General features: G+C 34.5%; 1 protein-coding gene across 1 annotated transcript in view; it reads left to right on the top strand.

Moving 5' to 3' along the window:
- Gas41 (YEATS domain-containing protein 4 Gas41) overlaps positions 1-19,838 on the top strand; it is a 32,989-nt gene extending 13,151 nt beyond the window's left edge. The window contains exons 2-5 of the mRNA XM_089090219.1: positions 581-724; positions 9,318-9,455; positions 18,002-18,173; positions 19,544-19,838. Of these exons, the coding sequence (XP_088946345.1) occupies positions 581-724; positions 9,318-9,455; positions 18,002-18,173; positions 19,544-19,707 (618 nt within the window). The 3' untranslated portion in view covers positions 19,708-19,838. The remainder of the gene's footprint in view (positions 1-580; positions 725-9,317; positions 9,456-18,001; positions 18,174-19,543) is intronic.
- The last annotated feature ends 673 nt before the right edge of the window (positions 19,839-20,511 follow it).

Genomic DNA, 20,511 nt, shown 5'->3' with positions numbered 1-20,511 from the left:
GTAGTGAAAGTATGATGAATAACATTGGGTAAAGCTAGATTAGCTGTTATGCACTGCAACTTGTCATACTCTACCCCATGCCTAAATTTGATCTAAAGTTACTGTTCTGCCATTGCTTCAACTTTTCACAATTGGAGTATGCCTAGCAGAAACTTGGCACATACCTCAGTGATAGCTGCTAATGATGGATTATATTGCAGAGCCCAACAAATATCTAGATGACACCAATCATAATTGTGGATATTTTTGAGCAAATCTTGTGTTTAATTTATTTATTGTGTCAAGATCATCCCAAGGCATCATCTACAAGTGCAGTTTCACCTTGTCATTTACATGTGCAATGTATGGTAATTTAAGCTAGTAATGGCTGTATTAGTATTTGCATGGTTCATGTTCTATTTTTTCACTGCTTCTTGTTGTTAATGCTAAAAAATGTTTGACTAGAGAGGGGTGGAGGTCCCTGTAGGAGGAGCTCTTGGCAAGTCATTTCAGCATAGATTTTTTCTAGTAGACATCACCTTGCCAATATAGCCACACAAAAGAAATGAAGGCATGACCTCAGAATATTTTTTTTTTTCAGGGTGTAGCTGTAATCAAGAAAATTGTTTATGGCAACACAGCAAAGTCATTTGGCAAGAAAAGAGAAGAGGATGGCCACACACATCAATGGACAGTTTATCTCAAACCATTTGTGAATGAGGACATGTCCCTTTATATAAAAAAAGTAAATCAAGCTCTTCTAACATATTAAATAAGCCAAAGTGACTTAAATATAGCTTTTTTTTATTCAAGAATGGAATAATAAAACCATTCAAGCCATATAAATTCTTGATCCCAATACACTTAGGTAAGTTTGTAAATTCCTTTTTGAGAAGTTTTTTCTTATATTCTCGGGAGTATTCTTGAGGGGAGGGGTGCGTGGGCTCTAGGCCCCTTGGATCTTGCTTTGCCATAAATTAGTCTCTTATGAGTATTTTGAGTTTGTGCAATTGCTTATTGATGAGAGTCAACTTAGAGAAATTAAACCTATATGACGTTTTGATTGGTCTTCCTTTCTCTTCTATTGTAAATTTGTTTAGTCTCATCAACGAGAGTGATGGGAATTGTCAAGTGGTTTTGATTCAAGCTTAAAGTATGTTTCTTAAATGAACCAATAAACGGAAATAGGAAGTCAACTCTCAATTTTTGTGGTGTCAAAATCTTACTTAACCTTGATTATGGCTTATAGATCTTTGTTTGAATGATGTACATACTGAACTGAAAGAAAGATTGTAAGCTAAAAAATTAACAAACAAGGAATTTCCTTTTTGCATATAATATACACGCTTTTCAAGGAACATTCTTGATTACAGAACTAGGGTGTCAAAGTGTTGAAATCATTTAAAAAGGCCATTAACCTAATGGAAGAAATAGTTTGCCTTACCTTTGCTGGTTAGTTTAATGACTAACGTTAAATGCCCTAATGTTAAATGCACCAATGTTCTAACGTTAAATGCACCACAAAAAAACATAGTTGCTTGTAATGCAAAATTCATAAGTTGATTGGGAGCAAAACTTTATGCATAGGCCAACACTACTTTCCATGATTTTTGGAAAACCAACTTTTTGCCATTTAATCTATTTTACCCAAAAAATTTTGTTGGAGATCACTATGCCTTTTTCAAAAATTCTCCCAAAATAAGACAAGCGTTTCTAACCTTGTCTTTTTATGTAAGAAGAGAGTGTGAAACTTTACTTTCTTTGAAAACTATTCACAGGACTCTTTTATGATGTATTCAGTTTTTCCCTACTCTTTCTGGGAGATGCCAGGAAGTCTAACTGGTCTCTATAGTCTCTTAAAGAATGGAAGGGAGAGGGGGGTACCAAATTTATTTAAGAGTTTAAGGTGGAAAAATGGATGGATCATAATAAGTATTGCCTAGGAAGGCTGTACAATGCAATGTTTGTGCATTGTATATTTTGATTTTGCAGGTTTGGAAATTTTGTTTAACAAGATTGAACACCTTATAATCTATGTACATAGTTCTTCTTCTTCTGTTTAACAGCAGGCGGGCTTTTCAGTAAAACTATTTAGCCCTTTTCCTTTTGCTTCACTCTGTGGGCTACAGAGCTACTGGCTTGATTGCCTCATATTTATTAGATATATTCAGATATCTTTCAGCAGATCTTTTGACTCTAGGAGTTCAAATATAAGATGATAGATGTCGATTTCTATGCTATGTGTGCAGGTATAGTTGGCTAGGCTCTTGGCTGATAATGGGATTTTGTGGTGTTTGAAGTATTTTAACAGTTTACAAAGCAAGGTGTGTTGTGCAGACGTCAGCATATTACATTCAAATAGGCAATGGTCAATTGTTTCATTATTCATATTACAATGCCTGCAAAGAGGGGACAGGGGAATTGAGCCACTTGAATTAGAAAGCTTATATGAGAATGCAAGGAAATTTAGTCCATTTGTTCCAGAACGAATTCTATGATAAATTTTAGAAAGATGCTTATTGGGAAAGGGGGAAAGGATAGGATTAATCTTATTAAAATTAATATCTGATAGCTTCCATTGGTAAATATCTCTAATTGGGATTGGTCTCCCACTTGGCTGGTCAATATTTATAGCATTTTTTGCTATTTCATCAACCTGATGATTACCACTTATGCCAGAGTGGCTAGGAATGTACTGAAAGTAAGTTTTTATGCCACTTGAAGCAAGATTATCAATAATACTGAGACAATGATAAGTGTCAATGTCCAACTTATATTGAGGAGCTGAGGCCAGCAACTCAAGGCTAGATAAAGAGTCGGAATAGATGATAATATTATTCTAATTTTCAATCAAAGGTTGTTTTTGCTTAAGGTGTTCTAATGCAATGATTATGGCATTTAACTCAGCAGACATTATAGATAAATTATTAAATAATCTCTCGCCCATTGCAATTTTCAGGTGAGGAAGGAAAACACCACGTGCAACCTTCTCATCCATTTTTGACCCATCAACAAATATTTGGAAGTGATTTTTATAGGTAATTGTATTAAGTTCTGCAAATTTTTTCTGGACAAAAGCAATGGGGGTTAAATCTTTATTCCATTTTGAAAATTCAGTATTTATTATGGGAAATGACCAATTCCATGGAGGGGATTGGGGGAAAGTAGGTGCAATAGACTTTGCTGGTACAGGGAACTTCTTTTGAATATTGGCATACTCATCTGCAATACCTCTATACATGGCTGGATTTCTTAACCAATTATGTAATGTGTGTGAGCTATTTGATTCAATTTTTGTAAGATGTTTTATCAAGAGAAAGCTACGTCTCTCCCTTATTGTTGTTAATCCACTCTCCATAAGCAGAAACTTGGTGCTTGTGGGTCTCCTAAGACCAAATATGAGACGTATTATATCATTTTGTGTTGTTTCAATTTTTTGCATCTGAGTCTTTGCACATGCACCATAGACAATGAGCCCATAGTCAATATGGGGTCTTATATTTGATTTAAAAAACTGGAGTAAGGTTTTCTCCTTACAACCCCAGGGTGTGGAAAGAAGTCTTTTTAGTATATTTGCTTTTCTATAACATTTTTTTATTGTGTTTGAAATGTGGAGGTGGAAATTAAGTTTTTGGTCAAGCATGAGACCTAGGTAATTAATATTATTATCTTCTGGAATAGTTGTTTTATTTAGAGTTAGTTTTGCCTTAACATGGTTTCGCTTCCGGTGAAATTGGATTATTTTTGACTTGGTGGGTGCAATGGGTAAATCAGAATGTTGAGAGAATTTTTCAAACTGGAAAAGTGACTTTTGCAGATTTGACTGTGCTATCTGAAAGGTGTTGCCAGATGACCATAGCACCAGATCATCAGCATATTGTAGATTCGTGTGGGGTCGGTTCATGTCCCAGAGATATAGGGCAAAAAGGAGGCAACTGAGGACTGCTCCCTGAGGTAGGCCTTTGGATATTGTCTTTTGGGGTGAAGAGGCTGAACCAACACAAACAATAAAACTTCGCACTTCTATGAAGGATTTAATAAAGGATACTAGCTTAGGAGGTACTCCAAGGTTTGCAAGTCTATTTAAAAGGATTTGGTGGTTCACATTGTCATAAGCTCCTTCAAAATCTAGGAAAGCTGCCACTAGGATATTATTTTTTGAGAAAGATTCATTTATTGCATTTGTTAGCAAAATGAAAGCATCTGTTGAGGAGTGGTATTTCCTGAATCCAGTTTGAGTGTGTGGGATCATGTTATTTTTCTCAACAAACCAGAGGAGTCTGTGATAAATCATTTTCTCCATTATTTTCCCCATCACAGGTGTAATCATTATGGGCCTATAAGACTCAGGGTTATCTTTTGGTTTATTTCTCTTTAGGATTGGTAGGAGGGACGAACATTTCCATATATTGGGGAACCTAGAAGATGCCCAAGCGTGATTATAACAATTTAGCAGTTCTTGTTTGTATGAAGGTGTGAGATTCTTTATCCATGTAGGGTGTATATTGTCATAGCTACTGCTAGTTTTGGACCTAATATGATGTATTGCATTATTCAATTCCTGGATTGAAAATGGATTAGTTATGTACTCGGATCGTGGGCGTGGTTGGTAACTAGGGTTCATAGGAATTGTGGACAGCTTTCTTTGATTATTTGATGTTAGCTTATTAACAAAAAGAGTTGCAAATAGGTTAGCCTTTTCGTTATCATTGTCATAATGGGTATTATTATGTATAAGCTCATACAGGAGTGGGTTGGGAGAAGTCTTTTTCCCACATATGTGGCTTATGACTTTATGTATAATTGGCTCATTTGTTTCTCTGGAGAGATTATTTGCAAAATTATTCCAGTATTTATATTTAGCATCTATTATAGTCCTTTTTAGAATAGATTCTGCTTGTAATTTTTTTAAATATGTAGTAGGTGTTGTTTTTTTTATGAATTCTGTCCTAGCTGCCTTTTTTATCCTCCATTTAATTAGGCATTCATTTGTCCACCATGCTTTAGGAATTTGTTTAGGGAATGTTTTCTTAGGTGTTGTCCTGAGGATAGCATGATTAGCTGTATTTATTAGTAAAGATGTCAATGCTTCAGCATGTGTGTCAACTGTTGTCTTAGAAATGCATGAACTTTGGGTGAAACTTGTAATTTCATCATTTAGCTTATTTTGGAAAATAGACCAATTTGCTTTAGTGTTGATATATTTTGATGTATAAGATAAAGTTTCAGCAGGTTCATTTAGGGAGCAAACTATAGCAAAGTGGTCTGTACATAGACTATCAATTTTATTTATGTAAATTTTGTTCAAAAAATTTAAAGACACAATTTGTAGGTCAATTGTGGAGAAATTGCCACTTTTGGGGTTGAAATAAGTATTCAGGTTTGGAGGGGTAGCAACAACTAATTCATTATTATTTGAAGTCATATGCTCAATAAATTTACCAGCTTTATTTGCTGGTTTATTCCCCCACAAAAGGCTGTGGGCATTGAAATCTCCACAAATAATGATATTTTTTAACATATTAGAATTATTTATATAATTAAAGAAATCCTTGGCATCTGTAGTTTGGCCATTAGGTTTATAAAAGCTTATTATGTAGGTTTTTAAATTATTCAGCCAAACACTTATACCAATTACATCAACATCATTTTCAAAATGTGGAAAATTTATGCCACAAAATTTTATATTATTATTAACTAATAAAGCTACACCACCTCCTTTTCTCTCTGAAGATCTATCCTTTCTCAGGATAGTATATCCCAGAGACTTAATTTGTTGATTTTGGGTTAAATGAGTTTCTCGGAGGCAAGCAATATTAATTGAATTATTATTCATAAATGATGTTAGTTCATTTAGCTTATTTTCTGTGAGTGATCTTACATTCCATTGGAGTATTGATAAATGTTGTGTTGTTGATTTATTATTCATATGGATGTGTATCAATGTTCAGCTTTGTTAAGAGTAAAGCAAGATCTTTTTTTGATTGAATGAGCATATCATCTGGGATGTAAATTTTTGCCAATTCTGCAATAGTTTTTGTTTTCTGTAGTTGATGTATGTTCATGGCCTGAACTGCATTACAGTTTAGAATGAATAAGCATATATTTGGGGATTGCATTTTTGGTAGTGCATCCTGTTTGTTGGTTAATGGATTGATTCCTGGTAGTGTTTTTGGTTTGTTTCTTCTTGGGAGGGAGGGCCAGGCTGGCCTCATCTCACCGGACAAGGAGGCTTGTTGGCTTGGTGATTGCTTCTGATAGGGATTTGCGCTAGGGGGCTTAGAAGATGGTGTTTTATATTGGGTGCTTGATGCATTGGGGGCATTTGACTTGGGGGTTTTGGTTGGTTTCATTACAGGCTTTATTTGGTATTGTTGGGCAGCATTTGCTTCCATTGCTGCAAAGGGGTATGGGATTGCCTTCTCTGTTGATATTTGGAGGGTTAGAGCTCTTTTCTTGTATGCAGGGCATAATGATTTATTTGTAGATTCATGTGGGCCTTTGCAATTGATGCATGTAGGCTGAGTGTTGTTGCAAGTTGTCAGCTCTTTAGGATGGAAAGATTTACAATTACTACACTCTTTTAGAATTTCATTGCATTTGTTTGTCGTGTGTCCCAGTTTGAAACACTTCTGACACTGAATAGGCTTAGGTTTGTATTCATTGTGTGGTTTGATTTGCCCAAATAGGAATAATTTTTCTGGGATATCAATTTTATCCTTCAGTGTGAATAAGAAGGATCTACTAGTTTTTAGGCCATTAGAGTTGGGTTTTCCAAGTTGGGTAACATCCTCAACTGGGATTGTGTTTCCAGCCCTGTCTGAAAGGCCTTCTTTTAACTCCTGAGTAGATATCTCTGGGGGAACATTATAAACTACTATTTTTGTTGGTGATTGCTTTGGGTTCCAATTAGATGCAATAAGTGGGGTATTCAGAAGGAATTTAAGGTTAATTATTGTATCTGCTGATTTCTGATCTTCTACATCTATTAGCAGAGATCCATCACGGTTAATGTTAAGAGAGAACATTGATTTTAGCAATTTAAAAATTGCAACTCTTATTGCAGTGATCATTTTTATTTCAAAGGGGGTAGTGGGAGTAATTTTAAGGTAAATTCCTAAGTTTTTGGAGGGAGGATCTTGGGCAGGGAGAGGAGAAATGCTTTTAATTGGGGAGATTTTTTTCCTTTTTTTAGAACTTCTAGATAGGACCTCTTGAAACCCATTATCATCATTTACGGTTACATTAGCCCCTACACTTATCATTGTCCTATTCTCCGAATTGGAGCTATCATTTGAACTTTGAGAAAGTGTGCTTGACCAGCCAAGATGGGTATCTTTCACTATGGCACATTCACTGGAATTTGATTTGGGATCTGGGGGGACATTTTTTTTGGAGGACTTCTAAACATTGCCTATTGGAAAAAGCTTTAAACAGAGAAAAACAAAACTAAAGCAAGAAGGGAAAATGGAATGATATCAAACCGTCTGCACTATACTATGGGGAGGAGAACACCACAGTATAGCCCTGAGGATGAGTTGAGCAGGATTGGTTTGGTATAACTGCTGATTAGAAGCGATAATAATTCAAGAAAATTTGTTTTAATTTTCTTATAGAGTTGCTGTTGTGATGCGAATAGTGAATGCTGTTGTGAATTTAATTTTCTTATTCTTGTGAATAGTTAGATCTATTTTCTTCTGTTTGATAGTTCTTCATATATTGTAAGTTTTTTCTTGGCCTTCTTCTATGGATCAAGAATACTTACATCGCAAAGAGATATACAGTTTTTGATATTACTGCAAAAATGGAAGTATTATTGATTAGATTCCAAAAGTTTAGATCACGTATTGTAGATTTTCCTCTGAATTGCTTCTGTACTTAAATAGTGTTGGTATTCATCATAGATGTTATCAGTTTGTTATTTTCTATGCTGTAGTTTTGTGGAACAATATGTCAATTCACATATTTTTACTTCTTATTGTATTTTTGTTTGTGTATTTTTTTTGTATTTTATTTTCCTTTTATTTACTTCTCTGTAAAAATTTTTTTAATTTTTTGTAAATAGTTAAAAAAAAAGTTTTATTATTATTACTATTAGCTTTACGGATGACATTTTTTACATGGATTGGCATATCACACTTTAAATTAAAAAAAATTGCGATGCCAAGTAATTAAAAGGAGAACGCAACAATTTCAGGAGGGTTAGGACTAAGAAAATAGTGTGGGGATTTAAGGGAACAAATAGGTATTATCGTGGCTTTAGAAGGGCTTACTCTCAAGTCTGAGTCATCATGTACAGTGTCATTGAGGATGCTGCCGCTCATTAAGTTTATATAGCAGGGTTCAACAACAGTTAGGTTATTGATAAATTTTTGTCTGTCAGGAAATTCCTTAGTGAGGCTTTTTGTCATAACTGAGAAAAGGAAGGGGACCTAGGATAGTACAGTACCTTAGGTTGCTCCATTGTGGACAGGGAGAGGATTGGAATAATGATACTGATATTTGACCACTTGTGGTCTATTTGGTAAGAAAATTACAACCAATTTCACCAATAAAGAGTTAATGTTGGATTGAGTGATACGTTTCTCAACTAATAGATTGTGGTTAACATGATTAAATGCTTTTGGAGACCCGATAATATGAACAAGCTAATGGAAATTGAAGTGAATTTGAGGTTTCCAAATTGCCTTTTGTCAGTAGAAGATAGGATTTTCCCCCATAGCCAGTCTGAAAAGAATCCTTCATATAGATTTGAGAATATTTGACTGAGAGATATAGGATGAACTCTTTCGTATTATCTTTTTTAAGGGGGCTGTGAAACCCTGCAAAAGGTTTTCAATCTATGTAAAAAAGTGTGAAATTCAAAAAACGCCAAGATTTTGAGCAGACTTTCTTGTTATTGCTGCTAATGATGACAAATCTCTAATTGAAAAAAATAAGGAGAAAAAAAGAGAGACATTAAAAAACGAATAAATACTGGCTTGAGAACTTCAAAAGTTTAGAGGCTATATATATCTTTAGATATGAGGTTTTTCTTAAAAAAATAAACAAAATAAAATAAGTATGAGCTCTTCGAAACAAACTTATCCATCGAATGAGGAATTTTCTTTTAACTAATCCCTTATGATCTGCCTTGTCTGATCTGAGATAGAATGGTTCACTTGACATATCTATTTGTGATCATTACATTATTTCTAGTAGAAAAATTATTTCTAAGGCAGTTATTTCTACGTTAGGAATGGCTGCAATGGTGTCTGTTTTACATTTTCTTGTAGTGTTTACCTTTTTGAATCTATTTGCCAGAATTTTTGAAATAACGTTTTATTTTTGTTTTATAGGTTCATTTCAAGCTTCATGAGAGCTATGCCAATCCCAATAGAATAATCAGTAGTCCACCATATGAAATCACAGAGACTGGATGGGGCGAATTTGAAATTGTTATAAAAATTTGGTTCAACGACCCTAATGAGAGACCTGTAAGTTCCTTTCATTTCGCTTGATAAAAGCTTCCTGCTTTAAATTATTTTTTTTGGGGGGGGGGGGTTCTAAAACTGCTATAGGAAACCAATAAAAGTCTGGAAAATTAAGTCTTTCAACTTCAAGATAAAACATGAAGAGAATCAAATCTTTGTTTTTTAACGTGGTTTGATTGTTTCTCACATGCCAAGACTGCTAGTTGAATAGAGCTGGCAAAAATGCTTATGAATACTAGTAAATAGTATAATCGCACTGATTGAAGTTAAGAAAACGTTAAAAGTAGATTTATGATTTTGCTTGGAGACCCATGATGCAATAAGATTTACTGAAAAATGGAACGATACTGCAAAAAAAAAAATAGCAAAGGGCTTAAAATCGCCTAGGGGCTTATTTGAGCTGATTTTGTACATTGAAACCTAAAAGGAGTCCTTCTAGGTCTGTTTGGAACAGTGCGTATATCAAAATGTAATTGATGGTGACCTAATATAATAAGGTGTTGTAATGCATATTAAACGAAGACACAGCTGAACTTGCCTCACGAAGCTGAGTAATGGCGGTGCTTGAGCATTAAAAAATGTAGAAGAAAAGGGATGATCAAATCATTTTAGGGAAAAAATAATTTGTCTTAATCGGTGTTGAACATGTTGTATTTGAGGATTTTCCAGAAAATCTATGTTGTTTTCCCAGCTGAGAAACATTTTCTAGTGTTCAGAAACATAATTTGTCACTCTAGTAGTAGCTTTACACAGTATGTCATGTGTACCAATCATGATACACTAGTCTCATTATATGACTGATACACCAATCTCGATCCGGCTTGTCTACATTAAGTCAGTTCTTAAGGAGTATCCTTCAAGCACAAAATGTTATTACTACTACTACTCCAAACTTGTTCTAGTGTCTAGCCGTCTGAGGCCGACACACTGGTGATGACTTATTAAAGCACGTCTCACCCTATTTAAACCTTTTTTCTTTGACCACTTTCAACAAATACTTAAAGGTATGAGAAAAAGTAAAAGATAGGCCTCTACGGCAGAGTATGCCGACACTTCAAGTGACTTCTCTGCTTAGTGAGTACAACTGTGAACTGAGCATCTGGGATGTTGACGGCGATTCAGAAAAAGAAGTAAGTAGCAATTTCTTCATTAGACTGTTTTTTCCTTTTTGAATATAAAAGGACAAGAATAAAGATTCGCCCGAGCCATTGCTAACTCATAGGCTGGGTTGCCACCACGGTCAGGTCTTAAAGTGTTACAATTGCCCGAATTTGCGTGCTACACAATGTTTTTTGGTTCTATAGTCAAAAAATTGAGTGTAATAGTGCTGAAATAATGTTAAATAGTAAATTAAATTTAAAAAAAAACTGTCTAGTGAAAGCAAATTACAATTTTTAGCTGATTCAGGAATGGTAAAAATTTTTAAAGTTATTTTTAATAGTAAAATGTTATTTTGTTTTGAAAAGGAGCCTGTAACCTTTTAAAATGCCTTGGGGTCAAATTAAGAAACGGACCATTGGAAAAGCCATTGTGGAAAACCCTTCACAGGGAAGTTTAAACCCCACAGAGCCTCCACTTCGAACAACAAAGAAACTCGTTATAGCACAGGAAGCTCTGAAGTGTCCTCTCTTATCTTCTTTTCATTAGGGAGCACCTCGATTCATAGAACCAGTTACCGAGGTCTCAATTTTCTTTCTCTTATGAGGTGACTAATAATTTAAAATTAAAAAATGGAATGTGAAAGCATCCTCTACTGTTCCAATTCTCACTTATAAAGCACAGAAAACAAAGAAAGTAGAAATGAGAAAATGACTGTGGTCGTTTTCATCTCAGACTGGATCTTTTTTTTTTTCATCTCAGTCTCACATGTAATATCCAAACTTTATCTTGCCCCTTTTTGCTGTGTTTGACAATATTATTCTAGTTTAACATAGCTGTATGAACACTTTTGTTTTGCCAGTTTTAGTGAGGATAATTTCGTAGAAATGCTGGATACCACTTGTTTTTTATATTTTAGCAACGTAGACCCCTTTTTCATACAGAGAATCGAGAAGATCCGTTTTTAATTTGATGTTTTTATTCAGATTTCTTGTACTAATAGGGCTGTTTCAAAAACTGATTATGCAAGGGATTTGATTCATAACAATTTTGACCTCCACTCAAATATCTTTGTTCGTCAAAGCAGTGAAAGTTGTCCTTGTCCCTTGAATCTTAAGCTAATGCTTTATAGTTTTCGTTTTCTTTATCCCTGACCTATTAGAAGATATACTGAAGGGATGATGCCAATTTTTTCTGATTCTTACACCGATTCCAATCCAATCCTTGGATGCTATTCTTAGGAAATTTAAATTTATTTGGTTTTCAATGTCTTGAAACTACATAATTATGCGGCTGAAGATAATAGAGACACACACTTTTCTCTATTAGACAAGCGGAAGAGACAAGCCTTGTTCCTATTCCACCTGCCATGTAATTGACCCAGTACAACTGTAATTTCCTATGATATACCCTAAGATTATTCTAAATGTCAAAGTATCTGAGTCGTGGAGGTAGATTGAGAGAGAAGATGGTTAGGTAATTGTTTCAGCGGGCTACAAACTGGAAAAACGAAATTTCGAGCCGCAATTTCTTTTATGGCCACTCTGTTCAGATGCGGGCGTGTATTCAAAATTATAAAATGTGCGTGAAAATGAGTTAGCTATTGGAATTAGCCTTTTTCTGGTTAATAAGATATATCCAGGCCCGTATGCAGAGACATTGATCCAAAAAGAAATCTCTAGACCGTTATGGTTTCTCAAATAAGTACCTATGTTTTCCATATAGTATTCCTGGTTTTGTATATTTATGAAACTGGGCTTCCACCAAAATATATTTCTTCGTCTCTACCTATATGTATCGGCTTTACGAAGTTCGTTTTTTTTTGTTTTTTTTTCGTATGACTAGTCTTTTACTTTTGTTTGTTTCCCTTGTTATTCCAGAGGCAATTATGTTGAAACTTAGGATAAAGAAAGTAAAAATAGAATTCATAATTTTGAGACCTAGTGGCCATTCACAGTTCAAAACGAAACCTAGCAAATCAGGGCCCTTTTGCGCCTGATAAAGATTTAAGTAGCGGAGTGAATTAACACTGTCCAAAAGATCTCTGAGATGTAATTTAGATGACCAAAGCTGACGTTACAAAACCCAAATTGAAATGTCACATTAGTTTTTTATCGAGGATTTCGTTCGTCCACACTGTAATCTATAGTTAGGGTTAGGATTTCTGATGTAGGTGACATATTTTCTTGTGGATTTTGTATGTGATGTTTTATTTTGACGTGGTTTTTTTTATAAATCTTTCTTCATTTCCTCACTATTTTAGGTTTTAACAACTATTTAGGGTTTTGTTTGCCCTCGGGGTAATGATATTTCGGTCAGCCATATAATTTGGGCACAGAACCGGGGTAAGATTGATAATATGAGTTTGATAACTTATAGCTATTTTTTTTAATGAAATCCTCTTTTGTATGCAGCTATAGGTTTTTTGTTTTTTGTTTTTTTTTTTATTCAAAATACTGGTCCTAAACTCTTAGTGAAGATCTTGCCCGACGTCAAATTTTCTGTGAATCTCGTGATGTTTTTTGGCTATTTTTCTTTGATGCTGGGCAATCGTGTATGGTTGTTTTTATTATAGTGTATGGTAGTAGTGGTGTCAATAAAGGAAGGTGTTCTTTTCCTTTTTCGATTTTTTCTTTTCTAAAAATTTTTGGTTCTATGTTACTATTAGATTCTTTCTTTCTTTTTTTTTATTATTAGCTTTTTGTCACATCTTAGCAATTACTTTAGTAATATGCCAAAAAAAATACATGTTTTAATTTTTTGCTTACTTTGTTCCTTTTGCTTATTATGTTATAGGATAAAACCTGGTGCATCCTTAACTCACTATAAGCATTACCGTCAAAAGCCTTGTCGAAGGTGACCGGGAAATAAAAAGAGCCGTTTCATACTTTTCCTTTTATTCTTAATATTTCAGTTGCTTTGGGTAACAGGAAAAAACATGCTTACTTTGTAATACATTTGAAAATCAATGGCTTCTTAAAAACCTTTTTCTTTTTAGTGAGTTTAAGTCCTATACTAAACCTCTTCGATTTTCAAACAGTTCCTGGTAACTAACTGTAAGTAAGGAGCGACCCGGCTCAATAGTAACCGAAACTCTAAAAAACCGAATTTCGAGACCAACAGATACATAAAAAAAATTGGATTTTTATGCTGATTTCAAATATACAAGTTTCATCAAGTTTATTCTTACCCATCAAAAGTTACGCACCTGAGAAAATTTGCCTTATTTTCGAAAAGTCAAAGAACCTCAATGAAAATCACACCATCAGATTCAGCGTATCAGAGAATCCTGCTGTAAAGGTTTCAAGTTCCTATCTGCAAAAATGTGGAATTTGTATTTTTTGCCAGAAGAAAGATCACGGATGCGTTATATATTTTTTTTTTTCAGTGGTTATTGTATCGACCCAGTTGTCCTAGAATATCGCAGGAGGGCTCATTCGAACGGAAACTAAAAGCTCTAGTGCTCTTTTTAAGTGACCAAAAAAGGAGGTCAACTAGGCCCTCTACCACACTCATTTTTTTCCAAAAGTCACCCGATCAAAATTTTGAGATAGCCTTTTTGTTCAACATGGTCGCAAAATATAATAACTATGTCTTTGACGATGAATTTAATCCCCCACAGTCCCCGGGGATAGGCTGCAAGTTATGAACTTTACCCAATATTTACATATAGTATTTGTTATTGGGAAATATATATTTGTTTTCAGGGGGGATTTTTTCTGGTAGTGGGGGGTCAGGGGTTACGTGGGAGGATCTTTTCATGGGGGAGGGGACATTTCTATGGGGGGGGGCGTCTGTTTTCCCAAATATTATTTAAAAAAAGATCAGAAACTAAAATAATAAAAAAATTTTCAACTGAAAGTAAGGAGCAACACCTAAACTTAACACGAACAGAAATTATTACGTATATGATTGGGTTCGCCGCCTAGTACTTTTGTCAGGGCTATTTACTCTAATTAACGGCCTTTGTGGTTAAGGAAATGGAACAAAATTAAAGAAATAGAGAAATTAAAGAAATGGAACAAAATTCGACTTTAGCGTAAAGAGCGAGGTATTGACTAGGGGGACGAACCCCCTAATATAAGTATGAATAGAGAAGTTCGTTACTTAAGTTAATTCGTAAGTTACATATATTTATTACTAATAAAAACGTTCGTAAATAAAATTAAATAACTTTCGAGAAAGCCATTTAGCCAAAATCAAAACCTGCATTAATTCAAAAACGTTCAGAAATTTAATAGAAAAACAAGTTTTTTTAAGTGAAAGTAAGGAGCGACATTAAAACTTAAAACGAACAGAAATTATTCCGTATATGAAAGGGGCTGTCCCCTCCTCAACGCCTCGCTCTTTACGCTAAAAATTGACTCTTTCTCACGACTATATTTTTCAAAACAATAAAAAACTTTAGCGGAAATAGCGAGGCGTTGAGGAGGGGACAGCCCCTTTCATATACAGAAAAATTACAGTTCGTTTTAAGTTTTAATGTCGCTCCTTACTTTCAGTTAAAAAAAACTTGTTTTTTTCATGTAATAGGTCGAAGATCAAATCTTCGAAGATGACAGACTGAACATGCAAAACTCAACCCAGCAAAACTCCTTAAGTTCAACCCGGCGACAATCATCCCAACAAAACTCTACCCATGCAAATTTTGACCCAGAAAAACTCAACCGTGCAAAACTAATTTAAACATAGTCCTTGCATTGCCTAAACACACTATAAAATATAGTTGCAAGAATTTTTTATGTACTTAATTTAAAGAGGATTGCACACCCGTGGTCTCCTTAAGTAAATCCCTGTAAACCTCAGAGATTAATGCCACAAAGTCTGTAAAACAAGCAGTAGTAGCCTCAAGAGAGATTTATTAGTGGTCTAAAGTTTAATACACTATTCAGCTGGTGGAATAAGTTTCAAGAATTTTTGGGTGCGTTCTTATGTGCCTCAGCTCAGAGAAAATTCTTGGTAATATTTTAAAATCTCAATCGGTCTCTTAAAAAAGATATTTGTTGTTTGATTGCAAAAAATGTATTTAATCATCGTTTATTTAATTTTTTTAGGAATCTCCGCTTAACTGTATCAGTTTAAAAGAAAATCAAAAAGACTTTTTTTGAAGAAAAATAAACAGTGATATTAAAAGCTTAAACGGGTAGAAATACAGCAATATAGTAAGTCAAACTTAAAACGAACAGAAATTACCGTAATTGAACAAATGAAGTCTAGACTGAACAGAAATTGAAATGAATAATCAGGTCAAACTAAAATCCAACGGATTCCATGGGTAATGTTTTTTGGTACTTTTAAAAAAGCTTCTTATTCTGTTTAAATTGCTCTTGTGCTTCAGGAATGGTTCTTAAAGAGTTTGGACAAAAAGCCAAATCTAGAGTTGATTGAGGTTTGAGGTATTGAGGAAGGGGCTACCAACCGTCATGTACAGATTAATATATGTTCGTTTTAAGTTTTACCTCCACATGTAAAATTGATTCGGCAAAGAGAAAGTAAGACAAATAAAAGAGAATTTCGGGTAGCAATTCTGGAAAGTTCCCCCAGGGTAATTCCCCTGGAAAGTTCGGCTCCTGAAACTTCCCTCCCACAGACAGTTCTCCCCGTGGACAATCCCCTTTACCCCGAAAAATATTCATATACTTTCCAATAACAAATACTATACGTAAACAATGGTCAAATTTCATAACTTACTGTCATTTCCCCAGGGGCTGTAGGAGTCATGTTATCCCCAAAGGGATAGTTATTGGACCTTTCAACTATGCTGACTAAAAATGGCTAGCTCAAAATCTTTATGGGATGACTTTGGGGAAAAGAGTGCTTTGGAGGAGAGCTAGTTACCATTCAATCTTTTACGCCACTTGAAAAAGACACTCGAACTGTTTGTTCCCGTTAAAATGAGTCCTTTCTTGATATTCTAGGACCATTGGTTCGATTCGATTACCCCTGGAAAAACAACAAATAATTACGCATCCGTGATCTTTCTTTTGTAAGAAAATAAAAATCCCTCATTTTTGCAGATGGAAGCATGAAACCTCTACAGGAAGTTTCTCTGATACGCTGAATCTGATTATGCAATTTTCATTAAGGTTCCGTTATATTTTGGGAGTGTTTCTTCCCTTTTTCGAAAATCAGGCAAATTTTCTCGGGTTCGTAGCTTTTGATGGGCAACGCTAAATTTAATGAATCTTGTATATTTGGAATCAGCATAAAAACCAATCCTATCATTCGGACTTCTATGCTTTTAAAAGGCTGGAAGAAGAAGCTACATCTGCATAACCCTCTTGAAGTTCGTTAGTTTAATGTTTGGATTTTATTTTAGCACTACCTGATAAAATATATTACATTAAATCAGGAATGTGATGTTGAATGTGCAATCGAATTTGATGATCAAACCAGTATTTTTCCACTAAGTCTTCAATGTCTACTTGAAAAAGAGTCTAATTGAATCCTTGAGCAGTGAAACGAAAATATTGCATAACATTTGTCAAAAAAATATAGGTTGCACTATTAAACTTGAAAAAGAATTGGATTCGGCATTAGAATGGAATAATACGACATTTTTGAAATTTTGTTGATCTCTGCATTTCTTTAAATTTATTCTCTTTGATTTTACTTCAGAGAACTGAGAATGTCTTGGTCAGTGAGATATGAGTGAGACTTCTATTTTTAGGTTAAAAAAAAGAAGAAGAAAAAAATGAACGACAGCAGTGAAAGGGCCAAGTCAGTCTTTGTTTAAGTATTTTGAAAGTTAATAATTAAAATAGACGATATTAGTTAAAAAGTATTTTATTTTATGCTATAGTTCAATTTGCAATGGATAAGTTTCTTTTATTACTGTAAATAAGTTTATAATTTAGACGACAAAGAAAAACCGCGAAGTTCATGGAACAAAATCATTCTCCTTCTAGACCCCGACCTCCCTGTCTAGCCTCACAAGCAAGTCCACTGTTTTTGTCCCAGCTTAAAGTCAGATACGTCAAAATTCGTTCCCTTATTTGCCACAAAAAGAAATGTTTGAAGAGAAAATCATTAATATAGGATATAAATTGGTGTGTGAAGTATGAAGATCAAGAAATTGATTGCAAGATTTGCAGATACCGTACTGAAAATAGTAGAAAAAAAGTTTTTATTTCCAAAGGCGCTACAGTGTAAAAAATTACCGGGTAAAAATGTCATAAATAATGTCGGGGCATTTGTAGACGTGGCTTCTTGGAGGTTAGAAACGGTGCGGTGTATAGGTCTTCAGCATAATTTTTAGAAAGAGGTGACTGCAGACTAAGGAAAGAAGAAGCTTGTATGAAAAGGGGACGCATGCTCTAAAATTTAATCATATGATTGAACCACAGAAATTTGCTGTTGTTTTTTTATCTTTTGCTCAAACAAAATGTCATCTTCAGAAATAAAAAAACGTTTTTTATTTTTTTATTTAGTTTTGTTTTTCTTCTTTTTAGGTTACTGTATATCACATTTTGAAGTTATTTGCGTCGCAAGGAGAAATCGGTAAAAAAGAAGTCACATCGGAATGTTATGACGAGCTAGTATTCCAAGAACCAAGTGTCGCCCTTCATCGTATGCTTACTGAAGCAAAGCCCAGACCCGGAGAATATACACATCCTACTGACTGTGAGTTTCCATGCATAGGTCTACATTGAACATTCACAATCGAAACATGTCTTGTATTGTTTAGAACCAGCCTTATATGTAGTAAGAATTGTGTATTAGCTCACTTCACCTATGCCTATATCAGACAATTCTCCATTCTTATAGATATACCACGCAATATCGTTATCGTGCATTGTATGAAAAGTCCAAGCTAACTTATCTATTTTTCCCATGATTTACATTAGAATTTGAAAAAAAAGAAACATGTATCGTTTGTCTTTAGGGGCTCAAAGTTCTAAACATTCACTGAAAACGAGACTCTTTTAATTTCAACTTTGTTTTTCTACGTGGTGAAAATGTTTTCTCTTTTAATACTGATTTGATATGTCTAAGCAATAATAAGTTTGCACTTACCACTCAAAAAGAAATTACCCAAGACATATTTGTTGGGGAATCCTTTTTTCGAAGATATTTTCTTTTGCGAATTGTTTCCAATTGGTAATACTGAAGTTAATAAAATTCTATATCCAGAACCAACTGGAAAACTGGACATTGGTCCGCTAATTAGGACACCCCTTCCTAATCCGTTTGTCCCTTCCTTATAATGAGACGATAGGTTGAATGTTGTGGTAGGTTGTATTTCTGGCTAAATTAGTGGGTATGGACCACATGGCTGGGCACAAGCGTCCTGCCTCCCTCTCTATCCTCCGATAGGGATGTCCTTAAGTGCACCTCGAAGTGGTGGAGGGCGTATCTCTCCGCAAAATGTCCACATCCACTTTAAAAGGGTGTTAATGCACTGAGGTGACCGAAGGCATGGGGAACCACCGGTTAACCAAAATCCCACGAAACATCATGAAAAAGTTGAACCAGAGATTAATTTGTGCTACGACGTTCCTGGTAGGCGATGCACCAAGGAAACCAAACAACTTTGGTGAAAAATCACCACGCCGGCCTGCATCAATAAAGATGCTCAAAGAAAGCCTGAGGATGGTGACCCGGAACGTGTGTTTTGTAAACTGTGAGGTGACACAGGTTCAGAATAAAGGCTTTATAACAATAAAACACGACAAAATTTGAAAACAGAAAAAAGGGGACAAGGTAAAAAAGAGTTAATGTAGAGGATAGGTTGTTTTGTTTTTGTTGTTGCCTTGTTCTTTCTTTTTGTGCAAGTAAATCAGGACTGAATATGTATGACGTAGAGATAAGTAGCTTAAAGAACTTCAAAACTGATTTTTAGTCTTTGAAAATGTTGTTTTAGTGTGTTGAGAAACTCCCTATATTGTGTGTACGCTCCTAAAACGTCACTGTTCCTCTGGTAAAATTGGGTTTCTACAGTGAGTGATATGTTTAAAGGCGAATTTGGTATTCATATCGATTTTTATTTTCAGTTGAAGAGAAGAAGAAGCAAATTATGGAGAAGATAAAAAATGTGAACAATAAGGTACATCAAGAAATTGTTGACCTGAAAAACAAGCTAAATCTAGCCAAAGCAACAACTACCAAATTTAAAGAAGAATTGGAAAAAGCCCAACTTGCTCCTGTGTCATCCTAGCGTCTATAGTCAATATTTTGTAAGCCTATTTAATGCTATTTTAATTCTTTTGTCAAAGAAACCTGTGCAAAAAAACTTCAATCTGATTGAGTTCAAAATATAACTTTTGTTTTATTAAAAATTATTTTCTATATCTCTTACAGTGTAGCGTCATGGGACTTTGCTATAAAAAAATAGCTAATATCAAAGAAAATTGGATAATTGATTTTATTAATCTGCAGTGTTGTAGGATTAAAGCTGAAATTGTTCTGTCAGTGATAATCGTTCAGCGTTTTTTGTTTCCAAGAACTATCCAAAGTCAAAGTTTTGTCTCCTCCAAGTAGGCCTAAGTTAGCTTGGGAAAATCTGAGCAGGTTAAGTTGGCTAGCTGACTTTACGCTGGTAAATCCAATGGGGGCAGACTTTTGCTTTCTTTACTCTTCCCTACATTTTAATATACCTGAAAAGACTATGATACTGCAGTTTAGTTCAGAGATCTAGTTCAAAGTAAAGATTGTGTATTCAAGAACATTTATGATTTGTTGTACCGTAGTCTCTTTTGTTATTTAAAAAGAGCACTATCCGTTAGAACTTTATTTCGAACTAGATTTTGTTTCAAAAATAGAAAAAGAAACAAAAAAACAACAAATATGTCGCATAAGTTGAAAATTATAGAAAAGTGACTTCTGTAAACAAAAATCTCACTTATACTTGTGTTAAGTCACCAAAATATCCAGTTTGCGATCTACTACCATAATCAAGATCATGGAACATTTCTTTCTAAATAGTAGGTCGATGGACACCAAGAAGGGGAACTTGAAGCCC

Source organism: Artemia sp. Qi Xiang Cuo, chromosome 6, assembly GCF_049724085.1.
Source record: "Artemia sp. Qi Xiang Cuo chromosome 6, ASM4972408v1, whole genome shotgun sequence".
NCBI lineage: Eukaryota > Metazoa > Arthropoda > Branchiopoda > Anostraca > Artemiidae > Artemia > Artemia sp. Qi Xiang Cuo.
Note: the sequence above shows the minus strand (reverse complement) of the source record. Positions and strands in the feature narration are given on the sequence as shown.